The 20,508-nt window shown below is 45.2% G+C and overlaps 1 protein-coding gene across 2 annotated transcripts in view; it reads left to right on the top strand.

Moving 5' to 3' along the window:
- Nucleotides 1-20,508, top strand: part of RCCD1 (RCC1 domain containing 1) — a 112,173-nt gene that overhangs the window by 76,925 nt on the left and 14,740 nt on the right. For both annotated transcript variants that reach the window (XM_069222648.1, XM_069222649.1), the window contains exons 2-5: nt 367-585; nt 1,385-1,538; nt 2,205-2,326; nt 12,882-13,070. In XM_069222648.1, the coding sequence (XP_069078749.1) occupies nt 367-585; nt 1,385-1,538; nt 2,205-2,326; nt 12,882-13,070 (684 nt within the window). The remainder of the gene's footprint in view (nt 1-366; nt 586-1,384; nt 1,539-2,204; nt 2,327-12,881; nt 13,071-20,508) is intronic.

The following is a 20,508-nucleotide window of genomic DNA, read 5'->3' on the forward strand; positions in this document are numbered from 1 at the left end:
CTGGAGAGAGATTGAGAAGCAGAGGACAGACTGAATAGGAAGAAGCTGGGACAGAAAGGCTGGGGACTAAGACTGAGGAGTGACTGGGGCTGAAGACGGAGGGTGTAGTTTGAGGAACCAATGAGAGGTCGTGGGCTGGAGAGAAAGACTGAGTAGAGGACTGGTCAGATAGGCTAAGCGTCGTATTTGGAGAGAAACATAAGAGTGGGCTTTAGAGAAAAGCTGAGGGTAGAGTGGAGACATACACAAAGGACACAGATGGAGTGGACATTAGTAGATGTATTACACATTATTTGTTCATTTACTGAGACTGCAAGAACAGAGCCTTGTGATTCGTGACACATATTTCATTTCCCTTCTCCTTAGTCGATGGACACCTTTTGCTGGCTGGTTTCCTTGGAGGTTGTCCTCAGCAGCGCGCGCAGCTGCCTGCCAATGGCTGTCAAGATCTACTTGCTGCAGAGAAGTACATGCTGCTGAAGTTCAAGGGCAGTGTAGAGTGCTGGAGTACAGATTCACTGCACTCTGGAAGTCTGCAAGGAAATCCGGTCTGGAAAATGGACCTTCCAGTTCACACAGAAAAAGGTATTCTCAGTTAAAGGCAATGGAAACAAAGATGACTTTGCTTAAGTTGACAAAATAGTATCTAACTGCATAAAAAAAAAAAAAAACTGCATTTCCTTTTGTTGCATTTGCAACAAAAGAATACCAAAGTGGATGGAACTTGCAAAACACAGTACTAACGTGAACGTGTCAGCCGTTTATGACAGCTGAAGGAGTCCGGAGCACCCTCCTCACTTTGGTTGGTTAAAAGGGTTTTTGATCTATTTTTGGTGTCTCCACCTTCAACATCCGTTAAGCGCTTACTTTTGCGATGGGAAATTTGACTAGCTATGCATAATGAAATAACCAGCTCTAACTTTGTAGACTGTGTTTACAAACAAGTATTCACCATAAAATGAAACTCATATTATTGACAATCTAGAAATATGATTCAATTTGGGGAACCATAGTGTCCTAAATCTTAGATAGTGGCAGAGAGCCAAACAGTAAACTCATGTCCCCATTTGAAGTTTGTCAGGCCGAGAATTGTTATTTACATTGACAAACCGTCCATTATTTGTAATTTTTCACCTGTTGAGTACGTGTATATTTATTTTTGTTCACCCACTGGTTACAAACTTCAACGGGTACTGCTTAAACGTGTACAGCTTAACTTGTGTTGACATTTCTTGATGTGAGCGGTTTTATTTATTCCATGTATAGGCTGTTCTTTAACTTCAGCATGTTTTTGTAGTTTAGGTATTTGTTAGGTATTAAGGTATCAACTTTAATTTACCCTGAGATCAATCCATACATTATGCTGCACATTCAATATTCACAGCACTTCCGCTGGCTGCAGATGGCTATGTGATGCCCAGACCACCGTTCTTCAAGCAACTCCCTTGCGAAATCCGGGTGCAAAAGCTGGTGCTGGGACTGGAGCACGCTCTGTTGCTGAGCACTGACTGGGAAGTCTTCACATGGGGTTCTGGCAGGTAGGTGTGTCTGGATTTCTTTGGTGTCATTGCAGTAGGCCAAGACAACTGCAACATTGGGTTGAAAATTGACCTCACTCACAGACACACACATTACCACATACTGATGGAAAGTTAAGACTTGGCCATTAGCTATACTTAATGATGATCCTCTGCCATCTGCTGTTTCAGAAGTTTTATCACATAGACTCACCATTACCCCCCCCCCCTTCCTTCCTTTACTTCAGATGTGTGTATTTGTGATCCAGTTTTTCACTCAAAATCGCACCCTCCAACCTTTGTTAAAAATTGGTTTCTATCATGCCTCGCTATTTCTTCCGACATTTTCCTTCAAAGTTTTTTCCCTCTCCTTTGTGCTCTGGGAAGCATAATGAGAAACCATTACCATCTTTTCCTGGTGTACGAGAGAATGGTTTAATATAAGGAAGATTGAATGGTTAATGATCCACGGCTAGACCACATTACACTGGAGCTTAATTTAGAAAGGAGGAGAAAACCCACCGTCTGCACCAAAGAAAAGACTCCTACACACAGTGCTTAGTGTTCCATACAATGAGCCACACATCGGCAAGACCCTCTTTTCAAGTTGGACTCTAATGTTAGACAGTGACAAACCTTTGCAGTCTATCCATAGTTAGCTAAAGAATTGCCGTTTTATCTCACCAGACATGGACAGCTTGGCCATGGAGGGCTGGAGAATGTGTCGGAGCCGCTGGTTGTGGAAGCACTGACGGGAATGTCAATGGGCGCTGTGGCAGCGGGAAGTTGGCATTCGGTCAGCATCAGTGGTAAATTTCAAAATATGCCTGGATCATGTTGTGTGGAGTGACACAGGCTGTGAGATAATTGCCTTTACATTTCAAATAAAGCTGTTTCTGTATGAATGGCCAAATGAAGAGCGTATCACGGGCACACCCACAAGAATGCATTTAATTATAACCCTTTACACTTCCTTAACCTTTAACAATTCCTTTATCCTCTAAGGTTGGGTTCCAGTCCAGCCCATTGCACTGTAAACACCTAGTTACGGTTTTGGATCAAGGCAGTGAAAATGATGGATAATGCATTGTTGTTCTTGGTGCCATACTTAACCATTCAGCTACCTTTGGCACCATGTACCAGAACAGCCTACAGTATGTTTTATAGTAATCTTGAATTATATCTTCTCATTATAACTGTACAATATGCATGGGAGTGGTAATACACAAAGTGGCTTCAGTTTTGAGTTTTGCAAATTCATCACATGACTCAACCCGTGATTAAACGTATAGAAGTAAAATGTCAGGGTCTGTCTTTCAGGTAGCTTGGTGTTTACTTTTCTTTCTCGTACTTCAAAGTGAGAGGATTTTCACTGACAATCTGGGGGTGTGAATGGAAAGGCTTTTTTGTACCACACAGCAAAATTTAAATGTCTGTAAATAAACTCTGTAAATATTTCTCAATATATCACAATTAGGAAAGCACAAATTAAGCATATATTTTTTTTAATTCTCAAGTGTGCGGGAAACTAATATTGTAATACGATGAAAACAAATCACTACACTATGTGTTGCCATTTCCATACATTATCGTTTGTGCGCTGTATAATTTTATCAGTAAAACTGAATGTTTGTGCAAATGTAATATCATTTCAATTAAAAATGCGTTGTCTGTAATGGCAGTGCACTACCACAACATGCATACTCCACTCCCTGTCACTTTACTCCACTCTATGCCCCTCCACAACATTCTGCACCATTCCTCTCTACGCTACTCTACTCCATAACATTCTACACCACTCTACTCTATGCCATTCTACTTCACTCTATTCTTCCACTCTACTACACAATGTGCCACTCCACTCTATGCCAGTCCATTCTACGCCACTCCACTTTATGCCACTTAGCTCTACAACACACCACTCTGCTCCATGCTATACTTCACTCTGACACTATACTCCACTCTACAACACTCTACTCCACTCTACAACACTCTACTCCACTCTACTCTATCCCACTCCACTCCTCTCTATGACACTCCATACTCTGACACTCTACTCCACAACACTTCACTCCACTGTACTTTATGACATTCTGTGTCACGCTACGACTCTACAATCAACAACACTCTATGCCCCTTCACTCTAGGACACTGTACGCCACTCCACACAACTCTATGACACTCAACTCTACAACACTCTATGCCACTTTACTTCACCCCACAACATGCCATGCTATGCCACTCCAGTCTGACGTTTTACTCCACTATACTCTACTCTGTACCACTCTACACTACTCCACTGTATGCCACTCCCCTCTGCAGCATTTTTCTCCACTGTGTGGCGCTCTACAATAATCCACTCAATGCCCCTCCACTTTACGTCACTCCACTCTGTGACACTGTACTCCACTCAACTCCACTCTATGACTCTTTTGAGAGTTGAGGTGTTTTCTACTCTATGCCTCTCCACTCTATGACTCTACTACACATGTTGCCGCTCCACTCTATGCCCCTCCAGTCTGTGCCACTCCACTCTGTGCCACTCCTCTCTGATACTTTAGTCCACTCTGCCCCACTCCACTCTGCAACACTTTACTCAACTTTAAGCTATACCTCTCCACTCCACGACCCTCCACTCTATGATCCTCCGCTGTACAACATGCCACTCTACGACATTCTCCACCCCTCCACTTTACAACACTGTATTCCACTCTACAACACTCTGTGTCCCTCTACTCTACACCCCTTTACTCCACTCTACGCCCCTTCGCTCTGCGACCCTCTACTCTACAGCACTAAATGACACTCTTCGACCTTCCACACCACTTTACTCCACTCTGTGTCACTCTGTTACAAACTACGCCACTTTGCTCTACTCTGTGCCACTTTACTCCACACCACTTTACACCCCTCTTCACCATTCTACGACACTCCATGACACTCTACACCATTCCAAACTACTCTATTCCACTCTACGCCACTCCACTCGACTCCACTTTAGGACACTGTACTTCATTCTATGACACTTAACTTCACTTTACGCTATGCCACTCCACTCTACACCACTCCATTCTATCCCAATTCACTCTATGACACCCTACACTAATCCACTCTATGACACTCTGCTCCACTCTACAACACTGTACTCCTGTCCATTCTATGCCCATCCACTCTACACCCTTCCACGACACTCTGCCACTTCATTTTACAACACTTTACTCCACTCCTTTCTATTCCACTATATGCCACTCTACTCAACTCCACTCTTGACATTTAATTCCACTCTGATACTTTACTCTACAATACAACACTATACTCTGTACCACTTTACAACACTACTCCACTTCACTCTACGACACTCTGTGGCACTCCACTCCAGGCTATTCCTCTCTGTGCCACTCCACACTACGACACTCCACTCTGACACTCCACAAAACTATGCTGCAAAACACCCCACTGTATCGCACTCCACAAGACTCCACTCCCCTTCACTCCAGGCTATTCCTCTCTGCGCCACTCCACACTACGACACTCCACTCTGGCACTCCACAAAACGATGCTGCGCAACACTCCACTGTATCCCACTCCACAAGACTCCACTCCCTTTCACTCCTTCCTATGACACTCTGTCACTCCACTCAACTCTACTTCACTCCATTTTGCGTTACTCCACTCTACGCCCTCCACTCTGCACCCTTCCACTTTAAGCCCTGCGACTTTCTGCCCCCACTCCACGACACTCTATGCCCCTTCACTCCCCACCCTTCTACTCTCCTCTCCTCCTCCACATCGACTCTATGCCACTTTACTCTATGCCACTCTATGCCACTCCACTCTACTACACTCTACTCTACACCACCCAACTATACTCAACTGTGCTACACTTGACACCACTTCACTGTATGCCACTCTAGTCCACTCCACTCTTACACTCTACGACCCTCCACTGTACCACAGTCCACTCTGCTCTACAACACTCTATGCCACTCCACCCTGTGCCACTTTATCCAACTTTCTCTATGCCACTCAACTTCACGACACACCCCTGCACTCTTCTCCACACCACCCTGTGTCACCCTGGGGTACAACACTTTATACCACTCCACCTACAACACTCCATGCTACTCCACTCAACAACACTCTGACACCCCACTGTAGACACTCTACTCCACTCTGACACTCTACTCCACTCCTAACCTCTCCACTCTTCGCTACTCTCCACTTCTCCATTGTACACCGTTTGGCTCTACACCACTCTCTTTCACACCACTCCACTCTGCACCACTTGACTCTACTCTACACCGCCATATTCCACTCTGCTCCACTCCACAACACTTCACTCTGCTCCACAGTACTCCTCAACACTCCACTCAACTCTGCTTCAAGGCACTCCACGCCATTCCATGACACTACATTCTGTGCCACTCCTCTTTACGTCACTCCACACCACATCCCTCTGTGCCACTAACATTTAGCAGTGTTGAACAGAAGTCATGCTAGTGTGCAACATAGCTAAAATACATTGGCAAAACCAATAGCTCTTCTATAAGCTAAACCTTTTGACTTTGCCAATGCTTGTTATCCTAGACAGTAACCCATGTTATAATGAACATGGTGCAAAATGTTGAATTGTATGAGTCTAAACCTAGATGCAATGACACTCTCTCTCTGGACCCTGAGTGTATCTTGTTAAGCACTGTCTTTCATCTCCCCAGGTCGTCCTCTCAGCTACGCCTTAACAGCAGCATTATATCATTGCATGCATTAGAAATGTATTAGAAATCTGAAATATATTTTTGACGAGTGAGGGCAGTGGTTATTTTGGCTTCCAACAGGCAGTATTCTGAGATATAATCTACTGCATTTACGTAAAGCGTGACTGCGTGTTTAAATTGTAGATACCTTAAGAAATGCGTTTTAAGTAAACCAAAGTTTTCCTGTAGTTCGGTAAAGGTTCTCGTGGCTGTATAGGTAATTATATCACCTAATGTAGAAATTCTCAATGTATTCAATCCTTCACAACCTTGGAACAGGCTACAGTACTGAACACTTCCATGTCTTGGTCCAGTTCCTTCTGCATTTAACATTGAATCTAGGGCCTATTAGTTCTCCCATGCTGTCTGCAGCCCTTCATAATGTTTTAGTGCCCATGCTTTTTGATCTCCTGGCTACATTTTCCATTTTGTGTCAATCCGAAGCAGGATTCATGTGTACTACTTAGAAGTGCATGTATATACTAGTTTATACTGCATCAAAACATGTCTCATAGACATGCGAGACTTGTGATATGTCAACCAGGGCTTAACTTTAAAAAAAATTGCTTGGGGCCCAAAGTTTTGATCAGAAGTCTGCAGCCAGTGCAAGCATGCCGAATAGCAAGGCTGCCTGGTCATTATTCCACCTAATGCTGCTTTCATCAACCACCAGGCACTCCCTGCTCTTTATCACAATTTTGTAGGTTCCTTTTCATCTCTGCTTTCTCCCCTTGTCACTGTTTTTCAGTTTTTCTCTTCCTTCTTCTTTCTCCTATGTGTGCTTTTCTCTCTCTGGCTTTGGGTCAATGTGTCGATTTCCAAAAATGAGTGCTAGTGCTCCCCACCTACAACCACCAGCTCAGGTTAAGCACTGCTGCCAACCACGGCACACTTACCATGATGAGCTTTCTTTTGTTACACGTGAAGTTCCAGCCCTTGAGCCCACACTCAGTACCTGACAACCAGAGAGCAGTTGTATACCTCTGTCTGTTCATTACTGCCCTAAAATCCTCTCCTTATCTGATTGAGTATCACAGTAACTTATGAAGGTGTCTCTCCTGCTTAGACCACATCAAACTCATCTGCATCCAATATATACTCTAACAGATCTCAGAATATAATGTCCAGCTAACAAAATGCATAATAAATATATAGTCTTCATTTGTAATGTTACTGTCTCTGTGTCTTCTCATTAATCAGTGAGGACCTTTAGCAATCTCTAAATCAGGGATCTCCAACTTTTTCTTTTTCAAGCTACTTATTTTAAATGACCATTCCCAAGAGCTACTAATGTTTTAAACAAAATCTTTTTATTGATGATGTAGTACCCAAAGACAAAAATACAAAACATAACTGAGCACTGACAAGGAGGCGAGCAAGCATACAGCGTGTTACTCAAAAGTTCAGACAATACCTCCTTCCCACTACTTGAATCGATCACCAGGGGTACAATGAGACCCGGTCAGTATTCCATCGGGCCAGTGGAGGCAAAAGTCATTACAAATGTTACGTCAGTATGAATTCCATTTCCACAAATGTTCCCCCATGTCTGAGGACAGGCCTGGCCTTCATACACCACTCGCTCAGCAACCATACACCAATCCATATTCCATTTCCAGTCCACCAACATTGGTGCCCGCCCCACTCCTCATAATCTTGCCACTGTTAGCCCCAGAGTCTTCCACATCTGTGAGCATACGTTTCCAACCTGAGGTCTTTATGGCTGTGTGCCAGAGTGTGACTACGGTTGCCGTCGGGCCAGAGAGAGCAGTGTTGCTTACCTTAGCGAAAAGCACCCGGAGGTAGCCCTCAACTGCATTCTCAACCTACCCATTTGAATCAATGGCTCGTCTGGGGCAAAAACACCCAGTTGTTGATGGTGGTGAGTTGTGCACCCCAGTCATATTTCTGTATATCAAGCAGAGCAATCTCCCCATTGTACCACCCCTGGTGGTGCAATGGGGGTACGCATTCTTCGCAGAACACAATCCTTGCTGAGCCCCCATCCCATGACAATGTTCTAACCTCCCCATCTATGGCCTTGAAATATGAGTCTCATATCAGGTAGAGCGTGTTGTATAGGGCATAAAGGAACCTGGGCAGGGACATCATCTTAGGAGGGCAGCCCTGTCAAGTAGCGACAGGGGCAGTGACTTCCAGTGATGCACGTCCCGTCGCAACCTATCCAGTGGTGGGGAGAAGTTTTTGTTGAAAACAAGTCTGGATCAGTAGTGATGAATATACCCAGGTAACAAAATTCATCTGTTGATATCATAGCCTCACACTCACAGGTCAGTCAAGGCACCCAGCCCGTCAGGAGAGAAATTAAGGATTTTTTCCAGTTAAAAATATATAAGGAGTAGCGGCTGGCCTGTGGTATCATCCCACTCCGTCAAACCAGTCTTTGGCTGAGTCTTGTTGCATCATCCCTCTCTCTCTTGGTTATCGTGGCGAATGCCAGCCTTCCCTCACATCTCCAGCTTCGTCTTCATTCTTTGCGGTGCCAGGGTCTTGTTGGTCTTTCTGGGGACAGCTGCGTGACCTCGAGCTTCCAGCTGCTCTCCATCCATATGCCCAATCCCACACCACCTCCGGGGTTGTAAAATGCAAGGCCTTTCCATCCTCACCCACTTTCAGCTGTGTTGGGAACATCATGGAGTACTGCAGATCTCCAATCCTCAGGGCCCGCTTCACCTCCGCAAAACTGCAGTGCTTTCGCTAGACCCGTAGGGTAAAATCTGGGGAAAAAACTGGTAGCTGCATTTACATAATTGACCAGAGGGGCAATTCAAGCTGTTATGAGGATCACATCACGGTCTCTGAAGTTGAAGAGCTGGGCAACAATTGTGAGGGGTGGTGCATCTGGTTTGGGCATGTGCCTGGGATCCCGTGCGCCCTCTCAACCGAAAATAATTTATAGAGTCCCCTAGGCTGCAGATGTTTAAGAACAAGGTTTTTACACAAAGAGGTCAACAGCCGGGCTCTCCGCCTTTTCCAAGACCCCAACTATGCAAATGTTTTTTCTTCTCGAGCTGCCTTCATAGTCTTCAAGTTTAGCCCCTAAGGCTTCTGTGGTTAAATGCAGTTCCTTAACTTGTTTCTGCAAGGTTGAGGCATCAGCCCTAAGAGTCTTAAGAGTCTTCTGCTTCCTTCAGTCGGGTATTCATGTTACATAGATCCACCTGAACTAGTGTGACCTCAAGGAAACTGTGTTAATTTTAGTCTCTAAAGACCCCGCACTCCCTGTATTGCTGCCATAATGCACTAAGGGAAGGGTCTTGTGTCTTAGGAGGGCTGTGTCTTAGAGCTTGGTGCAGGTTCCAGTGTTGCCCCAACTGCCCCTCCCGGGTCATGAGAATTTGTCAAGTCTGGTGGGCTGCTCGAATGCCTCAGCCACCAGTCATTTTGGTTTGCAGAGGAGGACTTTCAATGCTAAAGTTGGGCGTGCAGAGGTATTCACCTCTGCCAGGCAGGGAGTTTCCACAAGAGGATTCCTCTCTGCAGCCTATCGGGTTTTCCTGCCATGCATCCCATAAATGTTCGGGGCTGCATCAATGTCTGTTGGGGTGCACTGTGCACCAGGCTGGTAGGGCATCTGCCGTTATGCCTGCTGGTGACCTCCGTTATTCCCTCTTCTGTTCAGGTGCATGCAATTCAAGGGCTCGTGGGGAGGAGATGGAGAGGAGAGGGTTCTAGCACACCAGACCGGGCCCTGCTAACAGGTCTCGAAGCACCACTTGAGAGGGCCAATGTGTCATACCTGTTGCAACAAGGTGAGAAAACTGGCCCCCCTCTGCCAGCTGATGTCCGGTGCGGGTATGGAATGCCTTCGCCTGTGTGTGGGTGGCACAGTGTGTGTCCAAGGGCAGTGGCTAACAGGCGCTCAACTGCTGCGTGTTACTCAAGGTGGTGGCTGGATCTGTTGTTCATGGTTTAGGTGTCCTGCAGGCCATCTGGGCACCACTGGCCATTCAGAGCCTCACACCGCCCTGTTGTACCCCGGTCTCCCCCCTCGTGCTGGGTGGGCTGCAGGACCTGGGAGTCCAGTCACAGGGCATGGAGAATAGAGGGGGAGAGCAATCCTGCTGCCCCGCCTTGGGCCCCCTTTGGCTCACTGGGGACCAAGGCGGTTAACGCAGACCTCCGCTGTCAACACGACACCTAAGGGCCATTCTGCTGTTGTCCGGGGAGCTGATACTCACAGAGGAATCAGGTCGCTCCCACACTGAGAGGAACCACCCTTCTGGTTTCAGGCACCGGTGATCTTTGGCCATTTAGGGGGTGCCCCTTTGCCACAGAATTCACGCAGGGCACCCATATCAGGAGTCCATGCATCAGGTAAGGTCTGTCCCTTCAGCAAGGCTGTGTTCCGAGCATCAGTTCCAAAGGGGCCCCTTCGTCAAGGGCAGACGCGGCCCTCGCCAGGCCGTCTCAGTGTGCAAAGCTGATCTTTCTGTACTGCTCTGGCAGATGCCCCGCTCCGCCATACTTCATGCAGGGCACACGTGCCAAGGGTTGTTGTCTCAGGTGGTGGCAGATTCTCTCTAGGCCCCCAGGTGGCTGTCGAGCACAGGCGGCAGTGTTGGAAGCTCCCCTTCGGCTGGCACAGCCTCAGCTGGGTCGCTCCACCACTTGAGTTTGCGGCTCTGCATATCGCTGTAGACTTCTGCTCTGATTGGGAGCCAAGTTGTTCCGACAAGCCCAATAGACAGCTCTTAGGTATTCCCGTGGCCGGAGGGTTCTTTAAACGTTACTCCAGGCCATGGGAAACAGATCAGGATGCAGATGTAGGGGTATACGGACAGTGGAGGACGGGAGCCGATTTAACAAGAGCCCATTGCTATTGGCCTCACACCCCCAAGAGCTACTAATGTTACTAGAATTAGTTTAGTGACCGCATCAGAAAAGATAACATGTGTGCCACCATATGCAAGATTACCAGCAGTAACCACCTTATTACATCAAACACAGTTGCCAACAGTAGAGTAAAAAATGCTTTATCAATATGGAATGCCTCTGCATGGGTAATACATAAAAGCCATAGCTGCAATGCCCCTGGCACCTAGTTAATAAGGTCAGTAATAGGTCTCCTGAACAACGCAATGATTTATCACACAAATATCCGCTTTAAATATAGTTTGGAAATTCAGCCATTTTTCTCCAAACATTAGCTTATGAGTTCTGTAAATACATACATTTCCATCTTGAATACACAGTTTTTAAATTAGTTGTATATATTCGTTCAATCAACCTAAAATCTTCTAATACCCTAGGCTAGTTTGTACACAGCCACTGACAGGTAGGTGAACTGCTACCAGTAGCACACAAACTATTTGTTGGAGAAGCTTGCTGTAAATGTAATTCTCAATCTGATGTTCTTCTTTTATACCTTTTTGTTAGCATCTAGTGTGTTTCTAATAAAAATGCTTTTTTTAATAAATACACATACAGATTCTCTTTCAGACCAGGATGTATAGTAGAAGGCAGTGCATACTCCTCAGTGGAAAAATACTGGGCCAGTCCAGTATTAAAGTTGTCTTTGCAATAAAGGAATGAAGACCTCAGTGTTGGGTTTCCTAGGATAGCATAGGATGTAAGCCAGGATGTACTTATGATTTTGATTAAAATTATGCATAAGATTTTCACACCATCTCGACTGAAGCTGCACAATTTTAAGACACCTTTTGTCTATGTATAAAAATATATAAATGGGGAAAACACCATACACTTTCAAAGTTCTCAAGCTGCCTTAGTTCATGGTATATCTAAATGTGATGGTCATAGAGCTTATTGGGAAATAATCCTTCAATTTCTTCAGCGGGTGTGTGGTCTAAATATATAAAGTAACTGCAAATACCACCCTGTTGGGGTTTAACACCAAAGAAATAATCTGTGATAGAGAACTGGTTTATACTTCTTTGGCTTAGTCAAACAGATACCAGCCAGATGTTGGCTTGTTCCTGTTCTAAGAGATAGGGTGCTGTGGAAAATTCAACTTGTGTACCATCTGTTATTGGAAGTACATATAAAGTCATAAAAGTCAATACATAATTCTAGCATTTATTAGCAGCGTAGTTGGACACCTTGTAAATAGCAGGTCAGTGATGACTGATGTGCAGAATTAAGCAAACATTGTACTTCCATGGACAAGACCTTAATCATTTAAGCATGCTGTTGTTGTAGGGCTTTGCTTGTAAGCAGACATGCTGTTGCTAGCATGAGAGTCATCACTTGATTCATTTTCTACTTTCTTCTCTAGCCTTCCATTCTCATCAGAGCTAGAAGTTTTATTCTTTATTATTTAACGCTCCTGTCGGTTCTTTTAAATTATGTGTTTGCTCAACTTACTTGATGCTTTCAGTACAAGGTTTAAACAAAAAACATTACTCAGTGGGAGTTGTTGATATTGTTTTTGTTGCACCACAAGAATTAGCTGATATTTTGCAGCCAAATAAAACTGCAGATTAAAGACTGCTTATAATTCGTTACATGTTTTTAAATGTTGTCTCTTAAGATTTCAATGTTTTTATTGCCATTATCAGTAATACAGTGTGAATATGTCCCATTGTGGGTATTGTTAATCACATAGATCTATTTTTGTTTCTTTTAGTGGCTGGAGACTTATATATATGGGGATGGAATGAATCTGGACAGCTAGGGTTTCCCTCAAAGAAACTGGCAGAAGACAGTTTACATGTGACACACTTTACACAAAAAGAGATTGTCCAAGGGAAACCAAGCTCACCCTACAAAGCATCACAAGAGACAAAGAACACTACTGTTGAAGAAGGAAATACTGGTGAGAATAGTTTAAAATAGCTGGAGTTGTTTGAATTCTTATAATATGATCTGTTGTGTGGTCTGTTCAAGTAGACTTGCAAATGTGGAGAAAAACCAAGATTAAAGCAAAGATACGTTATTTTATGATGAATCTGGTCACAATTCCTTCCTAGCTACCAGTTGTACTCACATTTAAGAGACCAAGACATTGACATGATGACATAATATGGTCAGTCCTATAACAAAATAAAATTAACACACTGGGTGGCTGCCTAGATTAATTCCTCAGATTGGAAAAGCTAGAATATATTGAGAAATTAGCCACAATGTATAGAAGTTTAAATGTTATGTGTATTTTTGAAGGGTAAGCTGGCGCCAAGCAGATGTCTATGTCTAGCCCTCAATCAGTCAATCATCTCTTGTATAGCATGGCTTTTCACCTTGGGGAAGGAGGGTTCTCCAGGTGCTATAGCGGTAGGGCGGGCAGCTGCCGGGGGATGTTAGTTGAATAGCCAGGTCTTGACCTGCTTCCTGAAGTCTTGCAGAGAAGGGCAGGTTTGTAAGTGGAGGGGTAGGTCATTCCAGGCTTTGGGTGCAATGTAGGAGAAAGATCGACCTCCAACGCAGCTGCGTCAGATGCGGACCAGGTTGTGGGAAGAGAAACAGAGTTCTCTTGTTGGTTAATGGAAGTGGGGGTAGTTGTTGAGGTAGGCGGGCCTTATAGGTGTGGGTGAGGAGCTTGAAGAGACATCTCCGCTGGACGGGGAGCGTTCTGAAGTGAGGGGATATGCTGGTTCTTCTAGGCAAATTTGAGGATGAGTCTGGCAGCTGCGTTCTGGACAGTATGGAGGCGGCTTAGGAGTTGTTTTGAAGCTCCAGCATTGAGGGAATTGCCATAGTCAAGTCAGCTGGTGATGAGGGCTTGAGTGATCATTTTCCTGGCTGATATCGGGATCCATCTTTCTAAGCATGCACAGTATGTTGAAGCAAGAGGCTGAGATGGTGTTAATCTGTTGCTTCAAGGTAAGTTGGGTGTCAAGGATGATTCCTAGGTTAAGCACGTGGCTGATAGGGGTGGGTGGGAGGCCGAGGGTAGGTGACCACTATGACCCAGGGTGAGGGCCTGTTCCTGAAGATGGGGACCTCTGTCTTGTCCGAGTTCAGCTTGAGACAAATGGTCTTCATCCACATGGCAATGTCGGTCATGGTGTTATGGAAGTTTGTCTTTGTGGTGGAGGTGTCGTCTGTGAGGGATAAGACTAGCTGAGTGTGAGCAGCGTAGGAGATAATGTTGAGTTCGTGAGTGTGTGCGATGTGAGTGAAGGGTATCATGTATGTGTTGAAGAGGGTGGGGCTGATGGAGGAGCCCGGCTTAGGGTAGGTTGGTTAGTTGAAAAGCCAGGCGTCAGCTTCTTGCAGAATTCATTAAATGAGGAGGCGGCTTTGATATGAAGTGAGAGGTCATTCCATGTTTTAGGAGCAATGTAAAAGAACACCCGTACTTCTGATCTAGTGCTGTGTAAGCATGGGACGTGTTCTGGATGGTTTGTAGTCTTCTAGTGAGTTGCTTTGTGATTCCAACATAGAGGGTGTTCCTGTAATCCAATTTGTTGGTGACTAGGGCATGAGTGATGGTTTTTTCTGGTGTTGCTTGGGAACCATTGGAAGAGCTTCCTTAGTATCTTCAGGGTGTGGAAGCAGGATGCATTGACGCTGTTGAATTGTGCAGTCATGTCCAATTTGGTGTTGATAATGATCCCGAGGCTCCTGGTGTGGGTGCTAAATGTGGGTATAAGGTTGGCCTGCTACCAGTTGAAGTCCGATAGCGAGTGCTTCTTGACGAAGGTCACTACTTCTGTCTTGTTGGTGTTAAGCTTAACACAATTGACTTTCATCCAGTTAGCGACTTTGGTCACATAGGCATTAAACTTGTTTCTTGAGTTGAGAGTCTTGTCCGAGAAGGAAAGTGTGAGTTGCGTTTTGTCAGCGAACGAGAGAATGTTGATGTGTGCACGAATGATGTTGTCCACAGAGGCCATGTTTACATTGAAGAGGATGGGACTGAGCGATGAACCTTGAGGCACTCAGCAGATCAGTTTGCAGGTCTCCGAGGAGTAAGGTGTCAGGCTGACAGCTTGTGTTCTAAATGTTAAGAGGAGCTGACCCAGCAGGAAGCGGGTCTTTGGATGCCAATTTCATGCAGGCAATTAATGCACATGGGGTCTGACATTGTGCCATATGCTGCAGAGCAGTCGAGGAGAATGAAGGCTGCTGTGTCTCCTCTGTCAAGGATCATGCGAATGTCATATATGGCAGGCATGAGTGTCATGAGGATGGTTGTTAGTGCTTTGGTGATTGGTAGGAGTTTTTTGATGAAGGCATGATAGGGGCAAGGGTCAGATGGGTAGATGGTCTTTATGGTAGCGACGGTTACGACAGTGGTCATGGTGGACCATGAGGTCCCAGTTCATTCTTTGGCCGCAATGGGAAGTTGAGTTGTGACAGTGACAGGGGTGCAGTAGAGAGTCGAGCTTGCTATGTAAGGAGGTGATTTTGTAACAGAACAACACAGAGAACTTGTTGCAAAAGACTTGTAAGGGGGTGATGTTGCTGAAGGCAGCAGGATGCGCAGTAAAATGTTTGATGACAGCGAAGATTTCTTTGTTGCTGCTTCTGGTGGTGTCAGTGTGGTCTGCAATAGCTGTGAGCTTGGTGTTCCATATCTGCTGGTGGTAGTGTGTTAAGGTGGATTTGATGATGGCTTTATCCGTAGTGTCTTGGCCTGTCGTCCATTTGCGCTCCAGTTGCCTGCAGTGGCATTTCTTCAGAATGAGTTCCTCTGTGTACCAGCTGAACAATGGTTAGGCTCTTGCCATTGGGTTGTGTTTGAGGGGGATCCAGGTTGTCAGCACATACATTGATCCAGGTGTGGAGGTTCTTGATGGCTTTCAGCACATTGCTGATGAGGACGGAAGCCCAGTCCTCTTCTGTGATACTTTTCCTGCTGCAGCAGGCAGGTCCGATGAGGGTAGGTCTGTAGTGGTGTGAGATGGATATGCTGAAACCAATAAAGGCGTGAGATGTCAGGTCATATTTGCTGGATTGTCAAATGTGATGTTTCTCTTAAATAGAAAATCAGGTCCAATAAAAGGTGTCCAGCGATGTGGGTGGGTTCAGTAACGTTTTGGGTGAGGACAAGGTTTCAGAGGTTTTCTAGAAGAGACATAGGGCCTCATTAAAATATTGGCGGGCGCAAAGCGGGCGCACTCCCGCGGTGCCCATTTGGACATCCCCGCCGGCCCAGCGGGGATGTGGGCCGCAACATGGGAGCCGGCTCCAAATGGAGCCGGCGGTGTTGCGGCCGTGCTACGGGTGCAGTTGCACCCGTCGCACTTTTGACTGTCTGCACAGCAGACAGTGAAAAGCCGCATGGGGCCCTGTCAGGGGGCCCCTGCACTGCCCATGCCAGAGGCATGGGCAGTGCAGGGGCCCCACGACTCCCCGTACCGCCAGCCTTTTCCTGGCGGTTCAGACCGCCAGAAAAAGGCTGGTGGTCGGGGACTCGTAATTCCCTGGGCAGCGCTGCAAGCAGCGCTGCCCTGGCGGATTACAACCGCCAGGGCCATTGTGGCGGAAAACCGCCGGCCCCGGTGGTGCGACCGTGGCACTACCGCTGCGGTCATAATATGCCGGGAGCCACCGCCAGCCTGTTGGCGGTGCTCCGGTCGTTTTGGCCCTGGCGTTATAATACCGCCAGGGTCATAATGACCACCTTAGAGACATAGAGTTTGAGTCAGTACAGTCTTCTAGGTTAAAGTGAAGGTCTTTGAGGAGGATGAAGGTGCTGGCATTCATGATAGGGGGTGGAACGAAGGCTGCAATGTTGCTGTACAAATTGGTGTGTCATTGTGGTGGTCTGTATATGAGGGTTCCGCCCTGGAAGAAGTTGGCTGTGATACATATCTTCTACGTGAGGTGTTCCAAGTAGCTGGAATGGATGTCTGTGTAAGTAGTGCAGCTGAAGGTGTCTTTGAAGATGATGGCAACTCTGGCTCCAGACTTGTGCTGATGGTTTTGTCTGGCAATCTTGTAAGTGGGGGCATGGCTGTAGCAATGTCTAGTGCAGAGGTTTGGTTAAGTCATGTTTCTGTGAGAAAGAGCAGGTCTGGAGCATAGTCGTGCAGTAGGCTCCCTTGCTCCATGGCCTGTTTAGTGTGCTAGAGGTTTTTGAGGAGCATACATGTGAGTATGGCATGTTGCATGGGTGGTGGTTGGTCTATGTGAGGATGAGCCGATTGCTGGTTTGTGAATGTGTGAGCAAGTAGAGTACTGGGTTCTATTGTTGAAAGAGTGGTGAGTTTAGAGTGTTGTAGAGTGCATGAGAACTTGCAGGAGGCACATATGAATGCTCCCTCTGTGTTGTGTTGTGTTGTGTGGTGTGGTAACAGTGCACCGAGCAGCAGCCAGGGTTGAGAGCATAAAGAAGCATGTCAGGATAGCAGTGGGTAGGGGGATGACTACAGTTCCTGGCCTAATGCGTGGTCCAGGTGTGGACGGGTGCAGATGGGCTTGCCTTTGGCGCACCGGCTGCATACGTCCACACTGCGGCCACCATTAAGTCAGTCAAGGAAGGGGGAGGAGCACAGTGGGCAGTGTGCAAATGGATGATGGGAATTTAAGTCCTCTTGCTTGGCCTATTCCTTTATAAGTGGATTTAGCTGGAAACCAGTGATATCATTTCCTGTGCAGATGGAGAATGAGAAATGAAGTTATGTCACTTCCTGTGCAGTTGGATGGTGGAAATTGAAGTCCTCTTGCTTGGCTTATTCCTTTATAGATGGATTTGGCTGGAAACCAGTGATATTATTTCATGTATAGATGGAGAATGAGAAATTAAGTTATGTCACTTCCTGTGCATTTGGATGGTGGAAATTTAAGTCCTTGTGCTTGGTTTCTTCTTTTAAAGACTGCTATGGCTTGAAACCAGTAATGTCACTTCCTGTGTAGAGGGTTGATGGGAAATACAGTGATTTCACTTTCTGTGCATATGTATGATGGGAAATCATTGACTAGAGCAGACCCGACTGGTAAATTCAACAAATCTTAGCATTACAATCTGCATGGACATATTAGATCAAGTTAAGGATTACGCAAGTATATATCATCATTAATACAGATAAAGAGTGGAAGGTAGTCGGAGATTATTTCTCATTTGTACTTGAGGTCATCAAGTAGTGAATGTAAGTGAAGAAGCTGAGCAGGAGAGATTAGTGACAGCAGCGAGCGCTCACCCAGTAACAACTGAGTTTAATTATAGGCTCAAAGATATCAGCATTAAGTGACTAAGGTCTGAATCTAAATCTAGATTCTTCAAAGAGATAACTGTATTTGTCTTGTAACATATTCATAGGGATTTTGCTTTTAAAATAACATTACACAGAGATTTTCGGTGAAACTTCTCAAGCAAAGACATGGTTATTTCTCTAAACAAATCTGAATACCTCTACCTTGCTTTTAAAGCAAATCCCCCTCCCTCTGCACAAAAATACAATCTGCCTAGGGGCTGGGGTTATGTATGTTTTCATGATAAATCGGTCTTAGACTGATCTGGATTTCTCTCAGCCATTTTTTAAAAAATATATTCATTTTTTAGATTGAGAATTAGAAAAAGCAAATGTAACGAAAAATGTATCTTCTCAAATCAAATATTTCATAAAAGGGACCATAAAGTCTGTTTTATTTTTACATTCAACTATTGAATATGAGGATGCAGTCGAGGGAAATGTGTGTGGGGTAATAGGAGGGGAGAGGAGTATGGTGACAGCTAATGTTAATATCATCCATTGTCCAAAAGCCTTATGCGAAAGTCACAGTCACACAGGCAGGCATAGTAAAAGGTTGAAAAATGGACAATGGCACAGTGGTTCAGACATTGCTTTGTCTCTGTCTCCGTGCAGACTCATACTCATGGCGTGCATCAGGTTAAGTGAACACTCAAACCTTCCCTGCAAATACAATTTACAAATAAAGGGGATTCCAGATTGGGGTACCCATGCACATGAGGTTTGTCTGTTTTTTAATATGTTGGAGTTACTGTGACCAAAGAGGGGTGGCTTAGCTTAAATCACGAAAAATTGATATATTACTCTTCCTCAAAGCCTGTGTGGGTGGCTTAGCTTCAATCGGGAAAAATGTATATATTACTCTTCCCCAGAGCCTGTTTCCTCTATGTACCAGCTGCTTGTGTCACCCTTTCTGTTTGATTAGTCCACTTGAAACCCAATATGAGAGACTATGTTCCCCCTAACTTACATCCTCCAGCTGTGGTAGGAATTCTGATTATCTTTTCCACTTTTATATGTATGATGAAGTAGCCCCAGGACATCAGAAATCAAGAGCTCCTTTAAAACAGCCTTTAGGAGTTAGTTTTCTCATTTTGTCACTCATCCTGCACTGCTCTGAACCTCTAGTTTCAATTCAATTTGCATCAAGTAAGAAGTGGATATCATCCTCCCCCATTTAGACATTTGAGTGACTACAACCCAAACCATGTATTTCTTCTTCCATTTTCCTTACTCCTGCTTTAGTATTCCCTAAATGGACATAACCTTTTGTTTTGTGCTTTATGTGATGGTCTTCGGCTCCCACAACATGTCTAACAGCATCAATTTCCCTTGGATCTAGTTGGTCGCACCATAATCAAAAGCTTTCTTCTCTTTATCATGTTCACCTCAACTTGAGGATGGGAGGGGTGAAGAGAACTTTAGCGAGAATCACCTCAAATCCCTTGTCTTTGTCTATATTAACGCAGCAGGGAATTGCTATTGGACCCTACCGTCCTTTGACATCTCATTTTACTTCTTGTTTTGAAAACTTGTCTTGTGCCATAAGTGCATTAGGAGTAGGCTGTATCCTGAGTGGTGGATGCTCAACTGAGGACTTATCTTTTTTTTCTTCTAATTCTCAATCGAAAATATCCACTGGCTCTCAGTGCACCATTGATGCAAGGTGTCATGAAGTCACCATAGAGAGCACTGAGTCTCATCTGCAGTAGATCTGCATGCCCCATTGGGGATAGTAGCAGTTCTCAGAATAGAAGAGGATACAGTTCCCACCATCCAGTGAGTTCAGGGGGTGTTTCCTTGGGGCCATATTTATCTTTTCTGTCACCTGTGCGTTCACCCTCAAGAATCTTTCATACCCTACAACCCTGGAAAAAAGTAGCTGTACCAGAGCCCCACGACATGGCAGCAGCTGAAGTGCTAAATGCACAACAAGCTATACACCTTCCCTGTTGTGTTATCAAGTACTGAAAGTAAGCATAAAGTGTAAAAGCGTAGTATAAAAATAGCAAAGAAATACAAGTAGAGCAGCACAGCCCTCAGTTGCCTTATGTAAGCTTAAGTAATGCACAGTGTAAATATTCTACAGCTTTATGTCCATCCTACATTATTGTT

Source organism: Pleurodeles waltl, chromosome 3_1 (assembly GCF_031143425.1).
Source record: "Pleurodeles waltl isolate 20211129_DDA chromosome 3_1, aPleWal1.hap1.20221129, whole genome shotgun sequence".
NCBI classification, from domain to species: Eukaryota; Metazoa; Chordata; class Amphibia; order Caudata; family Salamandridae; genus Pleurodeles; species Pleurodeles waltl.